General features: G+C 38.1%; 1 protein-coding gene across 4 annotated transcripts in view; it reads left to right on the plus strand.

Moving 5' to 3' along the window:
• Positions 1 to 6783: 6783 nt before the first annotated feature.
• Positions 6784 to 21927, plus strand: part of LOC127548893 (somatomedin-B and thrombospondin type-1 domain-containing protein-like) — a 29334-nt gene continuing 14190 nt past the window's right edge. Inside the window, exons 1-3 of one of the 4 annotated variants that reach the window (XM_051976557.1) lie at positions 6784 to 7048; positions 8301 to 8564; positions 10209 to 10403. In XM_051976557.1, coding sequence (XP_051832517.1) covers positions 8333 to 8564; positions 10209 to 10403 — 427 coding nt within the window. In that variant the 5' untranslated portion in view covers positions 6784 to 7048; positions 8301 to 8332. The remainder of the gene's footprint in view (positions 7049 to 8300; positions 8565 to 10208; positions 10404 to 21927) is intronic. The other 3 variants (XM_051976555.1, XM_051976554.1, XM_051976556.1) reach the window with 3 other exon arrangements.

A 21927-nucleotide genomic window follows, 5' to 3' on the forward strand; every position in this document is an offset into this window, starting at 1 on the left:
TTCACCAGTCTATTTTCACCCTGATGTGCAAATTTGTTCTGTTTATGGAGGAAATCTGGAGAGCTTGAAATTTAGTCACCTACTTTGCTATCTTCCTAGAATCCTCCCCTAAACATTTTCCCCCAAAACCAGATATGCATTTTTCCCTTTCACACATAAGGTCTTTAAAACCTTAAAGTACTTGAAGTATTTTTTTTTTTTTTTTGCTTTGTGGAAAATTCATGAAATTCTCATTGTTGTGGCTCTCTTCTGAGATTTAAGGGTCAGTGCCATTGAGGAGTTCTGAAGCGCTCTCTCCTCAGTTTTTGAAGCTGATGTTGCCATCGGTGCTCTGAAAACTGAACTGCTTACTCTGTGGGTCACTGCTATTGATGCTGATGAAACTCCATATTTTATGACTTTTCAAATTTTGCAAGGTCATCACTTGGCCAGTGGCAGGTGGGGAAAAAGAGGAGAAGACAGAGAGAAAGAAAATTCCTTTTTCTTGCTCCACCATGGGCAATTCCCCTTTAGGAATACTTTATCACTGAATTTCCCAACTACTTTTTTGTGAGGCAAGTGAAGCTAAGTGATTTTGCTCAGGGTCACACAGCTAGTAAGTGTCTAGCTGTCCCATTTCCAACCACTTTTTGATGGGGCCGCTTGTGAAATGACTGATTCTGAACTGGTTTGCTATGTTATATGAAGGACCAGAGGTATTTCTGAGTCTTTTTGACCAATCACAGAAAATATTTGTGTGTTGTTGTTTGCTTTTATCCAATGACCAAGTCCCTATGTTGCTTTCAACTTGATGAACTCACAAGTTCATCACTAATTGTTTTTCCAGTTCTTGATGAGAGTAAAGATTAGATTTTAGACTTAATCAATTAATATGCACTGAACTTCTACTCTGTGTTCAGGGATATAAATCTATCTATCTATCTATTTACATAGATCTATATATCTATATCTATATTTAGATCTCTCTCTCTCTCTCTCTCTCTCTCTCTCTCTCTCTTTCTATATATATATATATATATATATATCCTCCAGGAACTCATAAGTTAAGTAAATAAGATTCAGACACAGAAAACAGAATCATACAAAAGCCTAGCTTTAGTTCTAAGGGATATAGGAAGTGCTGTGGACTTTCAGAGGCAAAGAAAATTAATGAAGTTTAGAGTAGATGGAGAAATGATTGGAAGAAGTTAAAACTTGAACTGGGTTTTAAGGAATGACTAAAATTTGGAAAGGTAAAAAGGAAGGGAGAAGTCTTTCCAGACATGGGGCATAGCATGAGCAAAGACATAGAAGTAAGAATTTGGTTGGAATATTTGTGGGTTACTCAATAACTTATTTTAGAAAGTGGAGGATGTATATTGGGAATAATTGGGAAATAAGTAGTCAAACTTATGCTTGAAACAATTTGACTTACTTCCTCAACAATTTCCTGCCATAGGAAAGGTCTGCTGTACCAGAGCACAGGATAATGCAGGCTGCACGAGGGCAAACCCTATCCCGGAAAACCAGGAGCTGGCTCTGGGAGGCACTGAAGCAGCAGCAGTGGCTTCCAGAGCTCTCTGCCTGAAGATGGTAAGGGGGTTGAACAAATGTCAGAAGGAGATTACAGGGATCTCTTTGCTATCACTGAGGCAGGACTCTGTTGCTTTGCCCATATTTGGATCTGGGTCACAATCTTGGATGGCACTCATAGGGTAGGGAGGAGCACTAGCACATCAAAGCTTGTGATCACAGAGGAGCAAGGACCCTTCTTACACATCCAGGGTACAAAAGAGTGCTTGTGATCACTCACAAGACCAGAGCACAGACCAGCAGAGTAATAAACACACCTTTTCTTAGATCATACCATCTTGGAAGAACTAAAAACTTATGAGTCTCTAGAGGTATCTTTGAAAACAGTTGCATACACCCCTTGAAACTTAGGACAGAATGCTCTCTACCCTGGAAGCAGAGCCCTACTTTAACAAAGAATTAAAAGTCATGTAATAGTCTGGGGAAATGAGCAAACACAGAATATACTGACTATAGAAAACTACTACAGAAGTTCTACAAGGAAGATCAAAACATACACTCAGAAGATGATAACAAAGTTAAACCTCCTATATCCAAAGCCTCCAACAATATGAATTGGTTTCAGGCCATGGAAGAATTCAAAAAGTATTTTGAAAATCAAGTAAAATATCAATTGGAGAATGGTTGAGGAAATTGTGGTATATGAATGTTATGGAATATTATTGTTCTGTAAGAAATGACCAGCAGGATGAAAACAGAGAGGACTGGAGAGACTTACATGAACTGATGCTAAGTGAAATGAGCAGAACCAGGAGATCATTATATACCTCAACAACGATACTGTTTGAGCATGTATTCTGATGGAAGTGGATCTCTTCGACAAAGAGAGCTAATTCAGTTTCAATTGATCAAAGATGGACAGAAGCAGCTACACTCAAAGAAAAAATACTGGGAAATGAATATAAACTACTTGCATTTCTATTTTTCTTCTTGGGTTATTTATACTTTCTGAATCCATTTCTCCCTGTGCAACAAGAGAACTGTTCGGTTCTGCACACATACATTGTATCTAGGATATACTGTAACCTATTTAACATATAAAGGACTGCTTGCCATCTGGGGGGGGGGGTAGAAGGAGGGAGGGGAAAAAATCGGAATAGAAGTGAGTGCAAGGGATAATGCTGTAAAAAATTACCCTGGCATAGGTTTTGTTAAGAAAAAGTTAAAAAAAAAAAAAAGAAAATCAAGCAAAATAGATAGGAAAAAAATTGAGAAGAGAAATAAGAACGAAGCAAGAAAATCATGAAAAATACGTCAGCAGCTTGGTAAAGGAGACACAAAAATACTGAAGAAAATAACACCTTAAAAATAGACTAGACCAAATGGTAAAGGACGTACAAAAAGTTAATAAGGAGAAAAATTTCTTTAAAAGAATTGGCTAGTGCATACCCTTTGATCCAGCAGTGTTTCTATTGGGCTTATATCCCAAAGAAATACTAAAGAAGGGAAAGGGACCTGTATGTGCACGAATGTTTGTAGCAGCCCTATTTGTAGTGGCTAGAAACTGGAAAATGAATGGATGCCCATCAATTGGAGAATGGCGGTAAATTGTGGTATATGAATGTTATGGAATATTATTGTTCTGTAAGAAATGACCAGCAGGATGAATACAGAGAGGACTGGCGAGACTTACATGAACTGATGCTAAGTGAAATGAGCAGAACCAGGAGATCATTATACACTTCGACAACGATATTGTATGAGGACATATTTTGATGGAAGTGGATTTCTTTGACAAAGAGACCTAACTGAGTTTCAATTGATAAATGACGGACAAAAGCAGCTACACCCAAAGAAAGAACACTGGGAAACGAATGTGAACTATCTGCATTTTTGTTTTTCTTCCCGGGTTATTTATATCTTCTGAATCCAATTCTCCCTATGCAACAAGAGAACTGTTGGGTTCTGCAAACATATATTGTATCTAGGATATACTGCAACATATCCAACATATAAAGGACTGCTTGCCATCTAGGGGAGGGGGTGGAGGGAGGGAGGGAAAATAATTGGAACAGAAACGAGTGCAAAGGATAATGTTGTAAAAAAAAAAAATTACCCTGGCATGGATTCTGTCAATATAAAGTAATTATTAAATAAAAATTAAAAAAAAAGGAAAAAAAAAGAATTGGCTAAATGGAAAGAGATACAAAAATTCACAGAAAAAAACTCCTTAAAAAGTAGAATGGGACAAATGGAAAAGAAGGTACAAAAGCTCACTGAAGAAAATAATTCCTTAAAAATTAGAATTGAGCAAATGGAAACTAATGACTTTATAAGAAATCAAGAGACAATAAAACAAAACCAAAAGAATGAAAAAATAGAAGACATTATGAACTATCTCGCTGGGAAACAATTTCCTGCCATTTCTAGGTACCAGAGAGATATGGAAATACAGGAATGAATTTATTGGGTCTTTTAAAATAAAGGAACTATATAAGATCATTAATATTATTTGACAATTAAAATTTTAAAGTCATGACTATTTACCTGATTCATGGGAATTATACCAGAAGAGAACATAGAAAAGATGTCTAAGTCATAACACAGATGATAAGTTTACAGAAGTAGTTCATGGGTCTCAGACCATATGGACAGAACAAGAAGATGTATTGATGACCACTGTAGTTCAGAATTTGCTTGGCAAATGAGTCAGAATATGTCTACTATTTCTGTAGAAGTTGGGTTAGAAGTCTCTGTATCATTTCCTCCCTTTGTGACTTTGATATTAAGTTGATACCTGATAATCATTATTTGAATATAGCTTCTGAGTCTGTCTGTTCCCTGAATGAATGTAGAACTGAGGACCAAGACTTTACCAGAGTAGCTGTTGCTGAGCAGTGGAAATTTTAGAGCTTTATTGGAATGGTTATACCCAGGCCTTTGGGAGTTTTAATGTTATATTCTTTTATTTTCAGTTCCATTCAGTAAGTGTATTCTAATCTATATTGTGAGTGCATAGTTCTTTTGGGGTCACTCAGAGTTGAGGAGACAAAAATCTTAATGGTAATTGGGGGTCCAAGCCAAATAATTTACCGTAATCTTTATATTTTCAATTTTAGGCTAAGCAAGCCAAGAAAAAACCTGAGTGAAGGCACTAGGAGATTGAAAGCTTCAGGAAATTCAGCTTGTTCTGTTCTCTCCCCAACCCAAAATGATCAGACTGGAAACTCTGGCAGCTTAAATGAAATCCGGCATTTGAGCAGAGGTCCTGGGTAGTCAAGACATATTTGCATGTTTTGAGAGGGATTGAAGCTGAGCCCGGGCAGCCTGAACTTCAGTCACTATCTAGTGACTTATGCAGGGATTACATTCTATCTCTATTTATTTTCTTTTCCACACAGTATCCCAGTAAGGCAGGGAATCCTGTGGAAACAATTTTTATACCATCCATAATAAGTTCAATGGGATTAGGTTTCCAGAATCTTTGTGTAACTTAGTGAGGAATAGACATGTTACTTGCCAAATTCCCCCCTCCCCAGTTCCAAGCCCCTCACATAGGGGACTGCTGAGGGAGATCAGCTGAGAACTGGGTCACCAGATGGTCTGCTACCGAAAACTTGGTGGGTGGATAAGGATGGAAGCAAGATAAGAAAACCTAGAGAATTTTTAAGGCAGTCAAGTGAATCATCCTTTCAGGTAGATTCAATGGCCTGCTTCCCCTTTAGTCACTTTATGACACTTTATAACTAACATTTACAAGCATTTTAAAATTACAAAACTCTTTCCTTACAATAACCCTATGAGGCAAATTGTATTTTACTCACTTGGAAATTTAGGTTCAGAAAGATTATGATTTGCTCATGGTCACACAGCCATTAAGTATACTGTGGCATCATAGAATAACAATGGGATTAAAGTCTTAACCTGCCAGTCTACTTCGAGTACCTCTAGCCCTACCTGTAGTTTCTTCACTTACCTCAGGCTTCAGTTTGCTTATCCGTAAAATGAGAGGCATGGACCATCTGGTTTCAAATCTGAGAATCTAATTATTATACTTTTTTTCTACACAGGGAAGGAAACTGAGGCCAGAGACCTCAGGGGATTCTTGCCTGTCTTAAATTATTTGCTATTACATGGAATTCAATAAGAAGCTGGTTTGCCTTGCTTCCTGTCTCTGCCTTATATGATCAGCTACTGAAGTCCTGAAAGAGCCTCCTGCATGTTGGTTGGATACTTCGTTCTGTGGAGGTGTTGTGTATTGATGCTCAGTAAATTCTGTCTGATTGGGAGGGAAGAAGTTTTTCCTCATAAACAGATATAAAGATAATTCAGATACCATGGAAAAGGATGTCATCTTGTCTCTACTGGAAATCTATTTTTTCAAGTAGTAGTCTTTTTTTTAATATATATTTTTATTATAGCTTTTTATATACAAAATATATGCATGGGTAATTTTTCATCATTGACCCTTGCAAAACTTTCTGTTTCAACTTTTCCCCTCTCTCCCTCCACCTCCTCCCCTAGATGACAGGTAGTCCCATTCATGTTAAATATGTTAAAGTATATGTTAAATACAATATATGTATATATATTTATACAGTTATTTTGTTGCACAAGAAAGATCAGATTTAGAAAGAAGGTAAAAATAACCTGAGAAGAAAAAACAAAAATGCAAGCAAACAATAACAGAAAGAATGGTCCATATATTGTGGTCCATACTCATTTCCCAGTGTTCTTTTTCTGGGTGTAACTGGTTCTGCTCATTACAGATCAATTGGAACTGAATTGGATCCTCTCATTGTTGAAGACAGTGATGTCCCTCAGAATTTATCATTATGCAGTATTGTTGTTGCCATGTATAATGATCTGACTCTTCTCATTTCACTTAGCATCAGTTTTTGTAAGTCTCAAGGAGCAGTCTTTTTCAAAATGTTTAATTAAGGGGCAGCTAGGTAGGGCAGTGGATAGAGCACCAGCCTTGAAGTTAAGAGGACTTAACCTCAGACACTTAACACTTCCTAGCTGTGTGATCCTGGGCAAGTCATTTAACTCCAATTGCCTCAGCAAAAAAGAAAAAAAATATTAAGCTAAAAGCTCCTTTCTCTTTCATCAACCTGCCCTCTTTATTCTCCCCTCTACCCCCAGTATCTGGCCTGATTAGAACTCTGAGTCTGTTAGGTATGAAAAAAAGGAGGCATAGGAGGGGGAGTTGCCCTTAGAATCCAAGGCTGTCTCATTGGCAACCTACCATAGAAACTCTCATTACCCTTTTTGTTTCCTGGATGAGCAGGAAAAAAAATACAGCTCAGCAAAGCCCTATCTATAGCCTATCAGAAACCTCCTCTGCAGCTTCATTTCCCTCCCCAGGGCTGCTAGAGTTTATCTCCCTGAATTTGGCTAGAATTGATTAAGTCCTTCCTGCCTGAACCTCAGGGAATAAGAAAGCTCAGATTACTAACTGGTCCTACTTTCCATGCCAAGTCCCCAAGATATCCCTGGTTAGAAAAGTGTTGGTGAGTGCCTGGGACTTCTTGAAGTAAGTAAGTGTGTGTGTGTGTGTGTGTGTGTGTGTGTGTGTGTGTGTGTGTTCCTTTAAGTTCACAGGCCCCAAAGTGGAGGACAATTCAGAGTACTGAATGAGAGTGAGAAAGGAAAAACATAATATTGACCTGGGAAAATATGTGGACAGAAGTGGAGGAGATAACAGGTGTTTTCCTCTCTCTCTCTCCTTCTCCCTTTCCCTCTCCCTCTTCTTCCCTTCCTCCCTCCTCTCTCTCTCTCTCTCTCTCTCTCTCTCTCTCTCTCTCTCTCTCTCTCTCTCTCTCCTCTCTCTCTCTCTCTTTCTCGGCATTAGAGCAGATTTGATTTAGGTATCTGTATTTGGGGTGGAGTTTTGCAGCTGGGAGAAAGAAGGAAATAGGAACTAAAATGGAGTGTCTGGTAGAACTGGGAAAGTGTATTGGGTTGAAATTTATTTCCACACTTGTCAAATGAGCAGGTTAGGCTAGATTTGTTAGTTAGGCTAGATTTTTGGCCTTGCTTAAAACAAAACAAAATAAAACAAAACAGAAACAGAAACCCTCACAATAGTTTGATAATGGCATTTCACTAGATTTAGTTTCTTTTGTAACTGCATGTCTTTTATTTATGTGTTATTCTGATGAAGGGTCCACAGGTCTCCTTGCCCAAATGACCAGTGACACTTTGGAATCCCTGAGCTAAAGGATCCTAAAGGTCTCTTTCAGCCCTAATATTTTATGACTCTTCATGAGAGAGGCTGAATGTTGTAGTGGAAACAGAGCTAGCGTGGACTGAAGAAGAGCTGGTGAAATCCGGTTTCTGACACATATTGGCTATATGATTTTATGTGTGCTTCAGGCACTAAGTCTAGAAGTTGTCCCGTCAGATGCAGTTACATCACTGTAGGAAGATTCTGCATCAGGATTTATTTTACAGTTAACACCAATGAGATGAGAGGGTAGGAATAGATCTCTAGAAGCTTGTGCTAACCCCTGTGATCCTGAGGTTCCTGGAAGAGGAGGTGTCTCCTCCCTTCCTCTACCCCTCATCCCCAGTACGCTCCAGTTCCTTACAGGTTATTCCTTTTCTGCAGAAGTAGAAGATATGGAGGGGAGGGAGTGAGGGGAAGCATCAGAGTATCTGCGTACAGGACTACGTACGAATCTGGACCCGGGGAGGTAGTCTGACTTTGGTTCCAGCCCAGGGAGGAAACCTGTGGCCCGCCTGAGTGACTTGCCCCTCCTTTTCCCTTTCCCATCCTTCCCTAGGATTGTCCGGCAGGCGTGGGATTCCTTAGGATATGGCCCATAGTGCCATACTGGCCTGGGTCTGGGTCCTGGCTCTGGGAGTGATTCCAGGGGTCCAAGCTGGCTGTGCCGATCTCGGTCGCTGCTGTCCGGGCCGGGACTTGACGTGCGTTTCCCGGGGCTGGACAGAGGCAGGTCTCTCTCTGGAGCCCCATCCCTGCTACTGCGACCAGGCATGCAGCGGAGCAGGGGACTGCTGCCCAGATTATGGGAGTGCCTGCCCAGGTGGGAGCCGGATGAGCAAGGGAGGGTGGGCGTGGGCGGTCCACAGGGACTCGGGAATGGCGCGGGTGGAGGGTGAGTGAGCCTGGGGTGGGAACGTAGGAGCAAAGAAGTAGATCTGAGCGGGGGAGGGAGGAAGGCTCGAAACTGCAGAGAGGCTCGGAAGTGGGGAAAAAGGAAAGCAGAAGCCTAAATCGAGAGGTTAGGGATTTAAATGGTCATCTAGTTTAACCCCCTCATTAGGTAAATGAGGGAATTGAGGCCCAAGAAGATGAACCTATTTGCCCCAAAATCATGGATGAAGATATAAAGGGGTCAGTGGAAGTGGAGAGAGGGTCTGGGATAGAGGGGTCCTAATTAGGAATAAGGTTCTGAAAGGTTAAAGATTAGGACTGGGGAGGGGGAGAGTCTCTGAACCTGGTAAATAGTAATGGATTTTAGGCAGGGGAAGGAAAAACCAAAAGGAATTGGGGTATCTGTAAAGGGGATGCTGAGACAGCAGAAGGCCATGAAAGGTGGGACTTTGTACTTGGCCTTTGGTCTAACTTTCCCTTATTCCTAACCTCTTTCACAGGACCTTCATGGTGGTGTCTGGAAAGCCACCTTTACTGGAAGTTATTGGCCATTGCCAGTATAACTTCCCAAGTGACTAGAAATAATAGAACTCAAACCATCACCATCCCTACCACTACCTTATTAAAACCATTAACACCACAACCAACACTATCATCTGTATTAATAATGTGTGTTCATGAAGCATGATTTAAGTGAATGCTTATTCCAATTTCTTATAGATGTAGAAATTCTTTAGGGTAAAAAGTTATTTTATTCACCTCCACTTAAAAAAAAAAATGAGGCAGACACAGAAAGTTGAGGCATTGAGGTAATGCTTTAATTCTTGGTCATTAGAAATGCTGTTTCTGCTTTTTTTTTTCTTTGCAATATTAGAATTTTCATCTTTGCTTTTTTAGGGCTTGACTAGATTTGGAATCGTGATAATTTTTCTCTACTTTAATACTGATATATTATGCTATAGTGATAAGAATCCTAGATGAGGAGTCAGAAGACTAGATTCTGGCTCTGTTTCTGCCCCTAACTCTCGTGTGATCTTAGGAATCAATATCCTTCCTATTTCTAAGCTTCAGTTTCCCCATCTGTAAAATGAGTGGATTTGACTAGATGATCATTAAGGTCCCATACAACTTTGACATTTTAGCCTTGAGAAGAATCAGAAGACCTAAATTCAGTGTTATTCCAGATTCACTCTATAATGTTGGACAAGTCACTTCCTCTTGGTGAAAATCGGGTTTATCTTCTGTAAAATGAGGGGGTGGAACTAAATGATTTCTAGGATTCCCTGGAGCACTGACATAACATAATTCTAAGGTATTAACATAATAAGGTTACCTTTTCTGGTGACATTTTCATTTTAAAATAGACAAAAGCAGGAATACATTATTAACTAAAGAATAGAGGAAATTAACAGTACTGTATTAGACTTTAGTCATCAGTGGGGGAAAGTATTTTTTTGGGAGTGAGAAGGAAGCAGAGGGTGGGAGGGAATTTCATTCCATGTTAAATCCCACTAACGGTACCAGATGTATACTGGTATCTCCATCTCTTCTCTGAATATTATGAAATCACCAGGCTGGTCCCTTCTAGACTATACTTGGAAAACCATCTGCCTAGAACAGCAGGACTCTTCTATCTGTATACATCTGGTACCTGTACCTAACTGGCACACATCAGCAATCATCCCACACATACCTGCAAGGGTGGATCCTCAGGGACTCAGGAGCATCATAACTACTTCTGCCTGGCATTCTTATATACATTTTACAGGTAAGAGAATTGAGGCACATTTTCAGGGACAGGCCTTTAGCCTGAGGGGTTCTATAGAGGCCAAAGGTCCCATTCCAGTCCCAGAGAGAAGTCAGTCTGTAGTTTCAAATTGTTTTTACTTCTATTTGTTTATTTTCTATGTCCTACACAGTCTCTTCTAGGACTAATATCTATGTTTATAGATTCCTCATGAGGTTCCTTTCAGCTTTGACATTCTGTACTCTAAAGTCCGTTCCAGCTCTAATATTCTAGTCTAAGTTCCCTTCCAGTGGGAAATGCCTTTGTGTATTGTTATTCACCAGTGGAAAGAAAGGGAGTGCTGTGGGGCCCTAGGAGGGGGAAGATAGAGAGAAAGGACCAGTGGTTATATTGTGTAAAGAGCCAGAAAAATGTTCCCACATTCCTGACCTAGAGCCCACAAAACCAGTTGATGTTATCAACACTTCATCATTCTCTAGAGCATAAAGAGCTCAAACCAGGGTGGCAGGAGATGGGCAAGAGGGTGGGTGAGAGGGGGATGATAAAGATGATTCCTTGTGTTCATCAAAGCTTCTGTTCCTTTTGTTTGCCCCAATTTATGTCCTGCTTTATACAGTAGGTGCCAAAGGACTGTGGGACCAAAAACCAGCTTTTTTATTATGGGCTGGCACATCTCCATCTGCTTATAAACAAATCCCAGATTCAGCAGAAATTGTTTTAGGGGCTCAAGGCCAAGGAACTGAAAATTTTGTGAGTTCCAAAAAATCAAGGAAACTATGATTCAAAATCTCTTATTTACAGTGGTGGGAAATTCTATTCAACTTATAGAATCAGAGCATTAGAAATGGGAGGGAGTTTAGAATATAGAATGTTAGAAGAGGTTTGAAAAGTAGAGAATGTGAGAACTAGAAATAATCCAAGAATAAAGAACATTAGAACTAAAAGGGACTTTTTAGTTAGATTTAGAACTTAGATAAAATATAGACTGTTAGAGATAGAAGGGACTCCTTATCTTGTTTTACCAAGGAAAAAGAGCTGGGATTAGGTGGTTTGATTATGAATCCAGCACTCTTTCCACCATATATATCTTTATGAAAAAAATTTATCCTTGTTAGGTATTGTGTTAAATGTAAAGTGAGGATGAAAATGACTTAAGGATCTGCCCTCCCTAATTGTTGCAGACTCCCACATATGCCAAGTGTTCTGTGTGGATGGGTAGTCTACAGATTTCTCAGCACCAACCTCTTCTATCTATTCCCAAATTCTAAGATTTTTTATCACTTGTTTCTCTTACTTTACCCATTGGCAATTCCCTTCTCTTGCTTGGTTTAGCTGTTGTTAAATCACTTGAATTATAGATTGTAATCATCTACAGTTTTATTAGGAAAACTGTAATAATATTAAGGAGTAGCAAGCAGATAGCTTAAAAGACATTTGCCACAGACTGTCTAAAATTGCAGTAGGTACCATCAATTCAAAAAGTAATTTCTTCCCTCTCTTCCATGATCTTAGCATTCAAATCTAGGGTTCTAAGTGTCCAAGCTTGCCTTGTTGAGCTACTCAAAGTGGTTCTCAATCTAGAGGAAACAAGGAAGGGAGTAGAATTTGCCACAAACTCTACTCACAGATGTTATTTCATAATTAAAGTCTTAAGTGATTTTGGATTTTTTTTTGGGGGGGTAGTTTCATTGACCAATAGGTTTATCATATCTGCTCAAGATACAAAATAAACTTTTAACATAAAAGGATAAATGTTTCACAAGCCTTGAGAGGAATAACAATCTCTTGTGCTTTTAGGAGATGTAGGGAAAGGGAGGAGGAAGTGAAAATTAACAGCCATGACCTGAACAGATTTTTAGTGATGTAGATCCTAGCCTAAACATGACACACACATAGTTCATTTATACTGACCTGATACAGTAATATTCCCTTCCCTTCTTATACACTTTTCATAGCAACCATTTCTTGGCTTCTATCTACCTGGATTTCCCTACTCCCACAAGTCCAAAAGAAAAGAGGAAGTAGCTTAGAAATCAAGCAGATGCAGTAATCTCCAGGTTTTGTTCAAATGGGTTAGATTTGGGGTCCCATCAATGTCTCCATTGCCCGGAACAGGTCAACCATTGAATTAATTTCTCTGGCCCATTCCAAGAATAGGAGCTCCCCAACTAAGAGATTTCAGAGCCTCCCTTCCAACCAAGGAGTACCCACCTGCCAAAGGGACAAATTGATAGTGAAAAAAAGAAGTGGGGAAGTCCAGTATATCATAAAAGTCCTTTAATAATCACGTAGGTTACTTACATAGAGACTGTCTGGGGTAACCACCAGACAAATTTAATGGATCTCCACAGAGGCTCTGAAAAAGCCTCAGGGTTATTATAGAAATTAAAGGGAGAAAGGGCTAATGTCATTGCATATATTAGTATGTTTTGACCAGTGTTTTGATTTACTGTTCAGTACTAGACCTAGTTTTAGAACTGGGGTGCAAGGCCAATGCAGGTGGTTATATGTTCAGATCATATGTTGGTTAGTTTGAATTAGGTTCCCAGATACACACAAGGTTATTTGCTGGACCCTGTGTCTTTGTAATGGCTTTTACCTCCTTTGATATGACTTTTACTCCAATAGGATCCCACAAGACAGATCATCCCTACTCATCTCAGGGTGGTTATAAAGAACTCACACTGGTATATGACCACAGCCATTTTTTCTTTTCACCATGACCTTCTCCATCTTTTTTGCTTTCTGCCTTTACAGGTAGAGATGTGGGTCAAAGCTTCACAATTGGGAATTCCTGGGATATCACTTTTGATAGATGAATACCCTCTTTGTCCCAAAGCCATCTCTGGTTCAGAACGTGTCCTTTGTCTGCCCTGATACATTTCCCCAAACCTTAAGTGATATCCTTTCTTTACATCTCTAGGGATAGATAGGTGGCTCAGTGGGTAAGAGTGCTAGTCTTGGAGCCGGAAAGACTCAAGATTTGGATTAGCTGTATGGTCTTTGGCAAGTCACTTAAATTGTTTTGGCCTTTATTTCCTCATTTATAAAATGGGGATAATGATAGCACCTATTTCAATGGATTTTTTTTTTTTTGAGGATCAAATGAGATGATATATATAAGATGACTTAGAAAAACTTAAAGTGTTATAGAAATGCTAGCTACTACATTACTACTTTCTTCAGTAAAAATTTGCTAGACCTGAAAATTTTCAGGGGAGTTATACTCTGATATTTATAACAAACACATGTAAATTAGCATATAATATTGTTGTTGTTATTCAGTCATGAAGGACTATTTGTGACCCTATTAAAGGTTTTCTCAACAAAGATACTGGAGTGGTTTTCCATTTCCTTCTCCAATTCATTTTACAGTTGAGGAAACTGAGGCAAACAGGGTGAAGTAACCTAACCAGGATCACACAATTAGTAATTGTATGAGGGCAGATTTGAATGGATGAAGATGAATCTTTCTGATTCCAAGCCCAGTGTTCAATCCAATGTGTCACCTAGCTGCCCATTTTATGTTGAGCAGCTTTAATTTAAGATTGCCCAAGAGGCTCATGACATAAAAAGAAAATGACAACTTTCCTTTAGTTTGACTAGAGTCACGTATTCATGTATGTGATAGCAGTCTCTCTGAGTGTCACAAATCACCTTTATCCCATTCTGTGATTATTATAGCTTCAAAGTCAGGTGGCTTACAGGACAAGGCTTCATCTGCATTCATGTTCTTTTTTCCTGGCTGATAGTACACCCTGAACTCAGAGTTGCCTAACGCTTCTGCCCATCTCTGGCAGGCAGCATCCAATTTGGCACTGGTCACATACATATTCTTAGAACTTATTAGCAAAAACCTACTTCAAAGCCAAGAATGCCAAAATGTGCATGGGATAATGAGTCTCCCTCTCAGTAAATTCCTAACTAGAAAATGCAATAAGCTTTTGATGTCTATTTGTTGGAAGATCCTCAGTGCCAACAATCTCTTAATTTAGGTTGAATGTTAGAACAAAACACGATACTCTTAAGGCACTGAATGGTTAACAAAGGAGATTTACTTTGCTCTAACATAGCAAGAATATTTAACAAAGATATAGGGACTCAGTTTCTCTAGACATGACTCCCTGGTCTCCTTATGGAAAAGTTTCTGGTCATCAGGGTATGATATGATGAAAGAAGATATTATGTGTTGTGTGATCTTCAGAAATACATCATTAGAGCAAAATCCATTCCTTTTGGCCGGCAAGTTTTATGCCCTTAGATAGCTAGGAAGCTGCATCAGGGAAGCTCTATTTCCTTTTGGGAAAGGCTCATCCAAGTTACAGTAGAGAAGAAGGAGAAGTAGTTTTAACCCATATTATAGGGAAATGCTCTTAGATATTCCTATTGCATTGTTCTTCTGAAATAAGATTGTTCACAAGCCTTCAAGGCTAGCATCAGTGTGTAACACTTGGATGTGAGAAACCAGCACCAGTGCACATGTGAACTAGTCCCTAAAAACTCATTTATATTTCTTGTCATAACTACCTCCAAATTGTATCAAAAGAGTGAAATTCCCCCCCCCCCTTTTAATGCTTGTCTATCTAGTTTTTCTCATTTTACACCTACAAGTGAGCTCATTGAGAGACTTAACAATGGTGGCAATTTTCTTATGGTAGATAACATCTAGAACATCTTGAAGATTTTAAGCAAAGTGGACAGCTTGTGCAAAAACATGGAGGCAGTGTTTTGAATTTAGGGAACCAAACATGTACTTTATGTTGTGCATGAAGATAAGTGATGTGTAATAAATTTGGAAAGTAATTGGAAGCCAGATTGTGAAGGACTTTAAATGTCAAACTCAAGTTTTTTTTTTTTTTAATCCTAAAGGCAATAGGTAGCCCCCAAAGTTTTGGGACAGGAAATCGTCAAGCTTAAACTTGTGCTTTAGGAAGATAATTTAGCATCTATATGGGGGATGGATTAGAAAGAGATCCAGATTAGTAGCTGGGATTCCAATGAAGAGACTATTGTACTGTAGAGGAGGGAAGTATGAGTTCCTGAACTCTATGTGGTGTCCACACTAATGGAGATAAATGGGTACCAAGAGATATTGTGGAAGTAGAATCAACAAGTGTGGATATGGGGGATGAGGGAGGGAGAAGAGTTGAAGATGATTTTTCAACTGTTAATGTGAGTGATTAGAAGGATAGTTGAGCCACAAATAGAACCTGGAAAGTTTGGCGGGGAGATGGAAAAAAAGGCTCTTATCTTTATATAGTGAATACTTTGTCTTTGCACTGGCTAGTTTGTTATCCTTTTAAGCAGATTCCTCACTTCATCTTTCATCCATCTCCCTCTCCCCAGGAAAGTTTTAAGTTTTCTTGCCAAGTTCTTGTCTTCCATAGGGGGTCTAGCAACTAATTTCCAGATATCCTCTTCAACTTTTATCTCTTTGGGGATACTGGAGTGTTGTTCTGTATCCAGTAATTGGCAAGAGAATGAATGAACATTGTTTCATCCTCCTTTTTGAGCACTCTTTCCAGAATAGCTTTATCATAGCATTCAATGGATAACCCTGAAATTAACAGTGCCTGGTGAACTTCCACTGCCACTAGAATATACAACTTTCTTTTTTAAATTTAAATTTAAATTTAAAATTATTTTTGTTTTTTCAATTAACAAGTAATTTTTTATTGTACCTAGGATATACTGCAACATATCTAACATATATAGGACTGCTTGCCATCTAGGGGAGGGGGTGGAGGGAGGAAGGGGAAAAATTGGAACAGAAGCGAGTGCAAGGGATAATGTTGTAAAAAAATTACCCTGGCATGGATTCTGTCAATATAAAGTTATTATTAAATAAAAAAAAAACAAGTAATTTTTTCCTTCAGCTTTCTTCTCCTCCTAGCCACAGAAAAGAAGATGTAACAATTATACATAATTGTTGAAATTATGAAAAACAAATTCCCATTTTGGCCAAGTCCAAAAACTATGAGTCTCATTCACACAGAAGCAGTGGATAGAGTGCTAGACTTGGAGTTAAGAAGAACTGAGTTCAAACTTGGCCTCATATACTTACTAGATGTAGATAAGTTACTTAATTTCTATTTGTCTTAGTTTTCTCATCTATGAAGTGGTAGAAGAATATTACCAATCTCTTAAGGCTATGAGGATCAAATAAACTGATGTTTGTAAAGCACTTAGAACAATTCTTGAAGCTTAGTATATACAAATAGCAATATTGTTTTAAGAATGACTTTGGGTGAATAAGTTATTTTGCCTATTATAAATACCCAGATTAACTATAAAGGATATATGAAGAAAAAAATCTATTTGCATCCAGAGAAAAAACTGATAAACAGGAGATGTAGAATAACTTTACACACACACACACACACACACATATATATATATATATGTATGTATACACACATACACACACACATACACACACACACTAATTGGTATCTAATGGTGGGCATTTCTAGGGAGGAGGAAAAGGAAGAAAAAAAGAAATTTATATGATAGTTTTGTAGTATATTTAAAAGGAATAGCTAGTTATAAATAATAGAGTTGAAGTTTTATGTGCAATCATCTTTTCTATTGTATTATGTTATGGACATGCTTACATAAATTAAAAATTAAATAAAAAAGAATTTGTCTGGTAGGCACTGTATAAATATTAACTATACTTCTTATCATCATTGTCATTCTGCATTTTTAGTCCATATGTCTTTTTTTTTTTTTGCTGAGGTAATTGGGGTTAAGTGACTTGCCCAGGGTCACACAGCTAGGAAGTGTTAAGTGTCTGATGCCAGATTTGAACTCAGGTCTTCCTGACTTCAGGCTGGTGCTCTATTTACTGCACTGTGTAGCTGCCCCTAGTCCATATTTCTTTGTCAGTGGGTGGGCAACATTCTTCACCATTAGGCTTTTGAATCATGATTAATCATTGCATTGATCAGAATTCTCAAGGCTTTAAAAACATTTTTTTTTACAATGTTGATATTATTATATAAATTGTTCTCCTGGTTCTCCTTACTCCCCTTTGCATTATTGATTCATACAAGCTTTCCTAGATTTCTCTGAGGCCATCTTTCTCATTTTCCTTATAATACAATTGTATTTCATTATATGTATGTACCATAATTGGTACTGCCCATTTTCTTTTTTCTTTTTTTTTTAATTTTTATTTAATAATTACTTTATAGTGACAGAATCCATGCCAGGGTAATTTTTTTTTTTACAGCATTATCCTTTGCACTCGTTTCTGTTCTAATTTTTTTCCCCTCCCTCCCTCCATCCCCTCCCCTAGATGGCAAGCAGTCCTTTATATGTTGGATATGTTGCAGTATATCCTAGATACAATATATGTTTGCAGAACCCAACAGTTCTCTTGTTGCATAGGGAGAATTGGATTCAGAAGGTATAAATAACCCGGGAAGAAAAACAAAAATGCAGATAGTTCACATTCGTTTCCCAGTGTTCTTTCTTTGGGTGTAGCTGCTTTTGTCCGTCATTTATCAACTGAAACTCAGTTAGGTCTCTTTGTCAAAGAAATCCACTTCCATCAAAATATGTCCTCATACAATATCGTTGTGGAAGTGTATAATGATCTCCTGGTTCTGCTCATTTCACTGGTACTGCCCATTTTCCAACTGATGGTCTTCCCATTAGTTGCCAGTTATTTGCCAACATGAAAAAAGTTGCCATAAATATATAAACAAAAATGTGTGATTTTTCTCTTTCCTTTTTTTTAATCTCTTGGGGAGTATAGACCTTGTAGTGGTGTCACAAGGTCAAAGGTTATGCCCAGTTCAGTATCTTTTGGAGGGCATATTTTCAACCATTTTTCCAATTTTCTGTCTCAATTTAAAATTCCACTGCCTTATATATACACATATAAAATATATATATTTGCCCGGAATAGTGATTTCATGAGTGTCAGAAATACCCAGTGTGGAAACCACCCCTGTTGATATATTGATATAGACCAGTCACTTGGATGTAACTTAAAATCTTAGTTGCTCAGAGCCTTGAGGAATTAAGCATCTTCCTTTTGATTATACAGGCTACTCAGTGTTAGAAAGAGGTTTGTGCTTAGGTCTTCCTGAATCCAAGAATACTTTCTTTCTCCTGTGCCATGCTGCCCTTAAATAATAACTGTCCTTTATGTAACATTTTAAGGTTTGAAAAACTGCTTTACAAATTTACATTTGAGAATATTTGATCCTCCCAGAAACCCTGTGAATTAGGTGTTGTTATTTTCATTTTATAGAAGATATTGAAGATAAGAGGTAAAGTGATTTGTCAAGGCTCATACAACTAGTAAATATCTGAGGTGGGTTTCAATCCATGTCTTCCTGATTTTAGGTCCAGCACATTATCTATTATGCCATACTTTTTTGAGACAGCATACATCTTGGTTCTTACTATACCACAATATCAACGTTATAGTGAAATAATAGTTGGACCATTCAGGAAGAGTCTCAATTGGAAACAATAATTTTAAAGGACAAAACTTTAAGCTACCATATACCCTGGACAAATGACCAAAAAAAAAATTAGGGGGACATCAATCAACACTCATTCAAACTTATAGGCTTACAAATAAAAAATCCACACAATTCAAAAAAGGAAGAAAAAAATCCACCAAATTACCTACACATAAAACAAGGTTTTCCCAACCCAATGTAATAGATTTTCCCTTCTGAAATCTCTTTCTGTGTGAAACAGACTAGTCTTCCCAGTACTGCTTTCTTTCTATTATTCCCAAAATCAAGGATTATTTCTCGCCTGTGATATTTCCCCTATCTATTGGTAAGTCTTTTCTCCTAGGATGATCTAGATATTGATCCAAAACAATTTAACTAGAAAGAGCTGTGATTTTTAAAAAGATTTTTTTTTCTTTTATAGCAGGTAATTTAAATTGTAACAGGTATCAATAATGATCACAATGATAGCTAACATTTATATGATGCTTTAAGGTCTTACAAAGTGCTTTACATACATCATCACATTTGATTCTTACAACCCTAAGAGGTAAGTGCTACTATTATGTCTATTTTACAGACAGTGAAACTGAGACTGAGATGTTGCATGACAATGTCCTTCCCTTTCCCTCTTTTCCCCACACTGTCACTTGAATGACTGAGATGCTGAGAATGCAGGGTTTTTTAGTCAAGTCTCATTGTCAGAACAGCTCTAAATCTAAGCAGAAAAGATTTGGTCAGTGGGAGTAAATCTTATCATAAACATTGCCCCCAAACACCGAAGTTGCCACCTCCTTCAGCTTCCTTTAATCTTGAGGCACAAATTTCTCTGGGCTACACTCATCCAATTAGAGCAGAAGGTTAAATGTAAAGGTTTGTGGAAGATAAAGTTGTAGAGGTCAAATCACCGATGGTGAGATCTGGGAGGGCCTTAGGTTGGAGAATGTCAAAATTGGAAGAGACCTTTAAAACAAGAAATGGCAGAGCTGCCAAGGGTCTTTGCAATCACAGAGTCCATCCAACTCACTTATTTTTCAGATGAGCAAACTGAAGCCCAGAGACCAGAGCAAAGTTTCATAGTTACAGTTTGTACATAAGAGAAAGTTACATAGTGACAGAGGAGGGACTAAGCTCTTCTGGGCTCCAATTAACTCAGATGCCATAATGTTATCTGGGTAACCTGGGCAGGCTGGCTTGCTTTAACTCAAGGTGTTCAGGAACTATTGCTGCTAAGTTTAAGTAAGTAGTTTCTACTAGGGAAACAATGTATTAATAGATACTCTATATAAAGGTTATGTACAGTTTTACATAAATTATATATACACTATTTTTTTCTGAAATACTGCCACCTAGTGTTATATATATATATATTTTTTTGCTATGACATGGTCCACTCCCTAAGTTCTTTGTATGTGAGGCAATTTTTATAGAGTTAATAGTTTCATTTCCCCCTTTACAGGTATGTAGATGAATTTGTGGTGAATTTACATTTTGAAATCAACTTTCTTCCCCTCAGTAATATTAGTCTCTTGCCATAAGAGGAATGGATTATATTAGAATAGAATCTCTCATATTAGAATAGATTCTGTTAGAGAATGACTTCTTTTTTTTTTTTTTTTTTTTTTTTTCTGAGGCAATTGGGGTTAAGTGACTTGCCCAGGGTCACACAGCTAGGAAGTGTGAAGTGTCTGAGATCGGATTTGAACTCAGGTCCTCCTGACTTCAGGGCCGGTGCTCTATCCACTACGCCATCCAGCTGCCCCCAGGGAATGACTTCTTATTAATATTAGACATTATAAATAATCCTCTCCTTCTGCCTCACCTGAGTTTTCATGACATTACTTGGTTGTGGTTTTTATCTTATCTAACAGATTTGTATTTCTCAGTCTACTTTGTGTATTAATCACTTGTGTCCTTTTTCATATCTGTGGGTGTGCTCCAGGATTCTATCCTGGGTTATTTTCTTTTTCTTTTTCTACTCTTTCTCAATGGTGTCCTTAACTAACATGAATTTAACTCTCTATGTGGGTGATGCTCACATCTCCATAGCTAGTTCATACCTCTCCCTGAGCTCCATTTCTGGCTCTCTAACTACCTGCTGGACATTTCCATCTGGATGCTCCATAGACATAAACAAATCCAAAACAGAACTAATTCAATTATTTCCTAAACCCAGCCATTCTCATTTTCTTTTTTTGTTCAAGGACGCTACTATTCTTCCACTTATCCGGATGAGAAATTTAGGAGCCATCCTAAACTCTCTACTCTCATTCACCCTTCCACAGTCAATCAGTTTTGAAGTCTTGCTTCTACTTCCTTAGCATCTCTCAAATCTGTTTTTCTTCCTGTTTGCTTCCTCTTCCCCTCTCCTCTCTCCTCTCTTTCTTTCTTTCTTTCTTTCTTTCTTTCTTTCTTTCTTTCTTTCTTTCTTTCTTTCTTTTTTCTTCCTTCCTTTTTCTCTTTCTCTCTCTCTCTCTCTCTCTCTTTCTCTCTCTCTCTCTCTTTTCCTCTCTCTCTTCCTTCCTTCCTTCCTCCCTCTCTTTTTTTCACAGCCACAACCCTAGTCCAGGTGCTCATTGCCTCTTACCTAGGTTAGTAATAGTGCCTAATTAGTTTCCCTGGCTCTCTTCTCTTCACTCCATTCTCCATATAGCTGTCAAATCAATATTTTTAAAACACAGTTTTGATCATGTCACTCTCCTACTCAAAAATTTCAGTGGTTTCTTGTTGCCTATGGGATAAAATGCAAACTTTTTGTTTGTCAAATAAAGCCCATCACATTCTGGCTTCAGTCTATTTTTCCAGGCAGATTAAATATTATTCTGCTTCACATTTTTTCCCCACAAGCAAATTGGCCTACTTCCTGTTCTCTGTATATACCATTTATCTCCTGATTCCTTTTCTTTTCATGCCTAGAAAGCTTTCTCCTCACCTCAGTCTCTTGGGATCTTTGGCTACCTTTCAAGGATAGATTTCAATGTCACCTCATTCAAAAGTCCTTCCTGATTCCCATAGATATTTGTGGACAAGACAGAGGATCAAAAGTCCATAGATTTCCTGTGGGAAGG

This window comes from Antechinus flavipes, chromosome 2, assembly GCF_016432865.1.
Source record: "Antechinus flavipes isolate AdamAnt ecotype Samford, QLD, Australia chromosome 2, AdamAnt_v2, whole genome shotgun sequence".
In the NCBI taxonomy this organism is placed as follows: domain Eukaryota; kingdom Metazoa; phylum Chordata; class Mammalia; order Dasyuromorphia; family Dasyuridae; genus Antechinus; species Antechinus flavipes.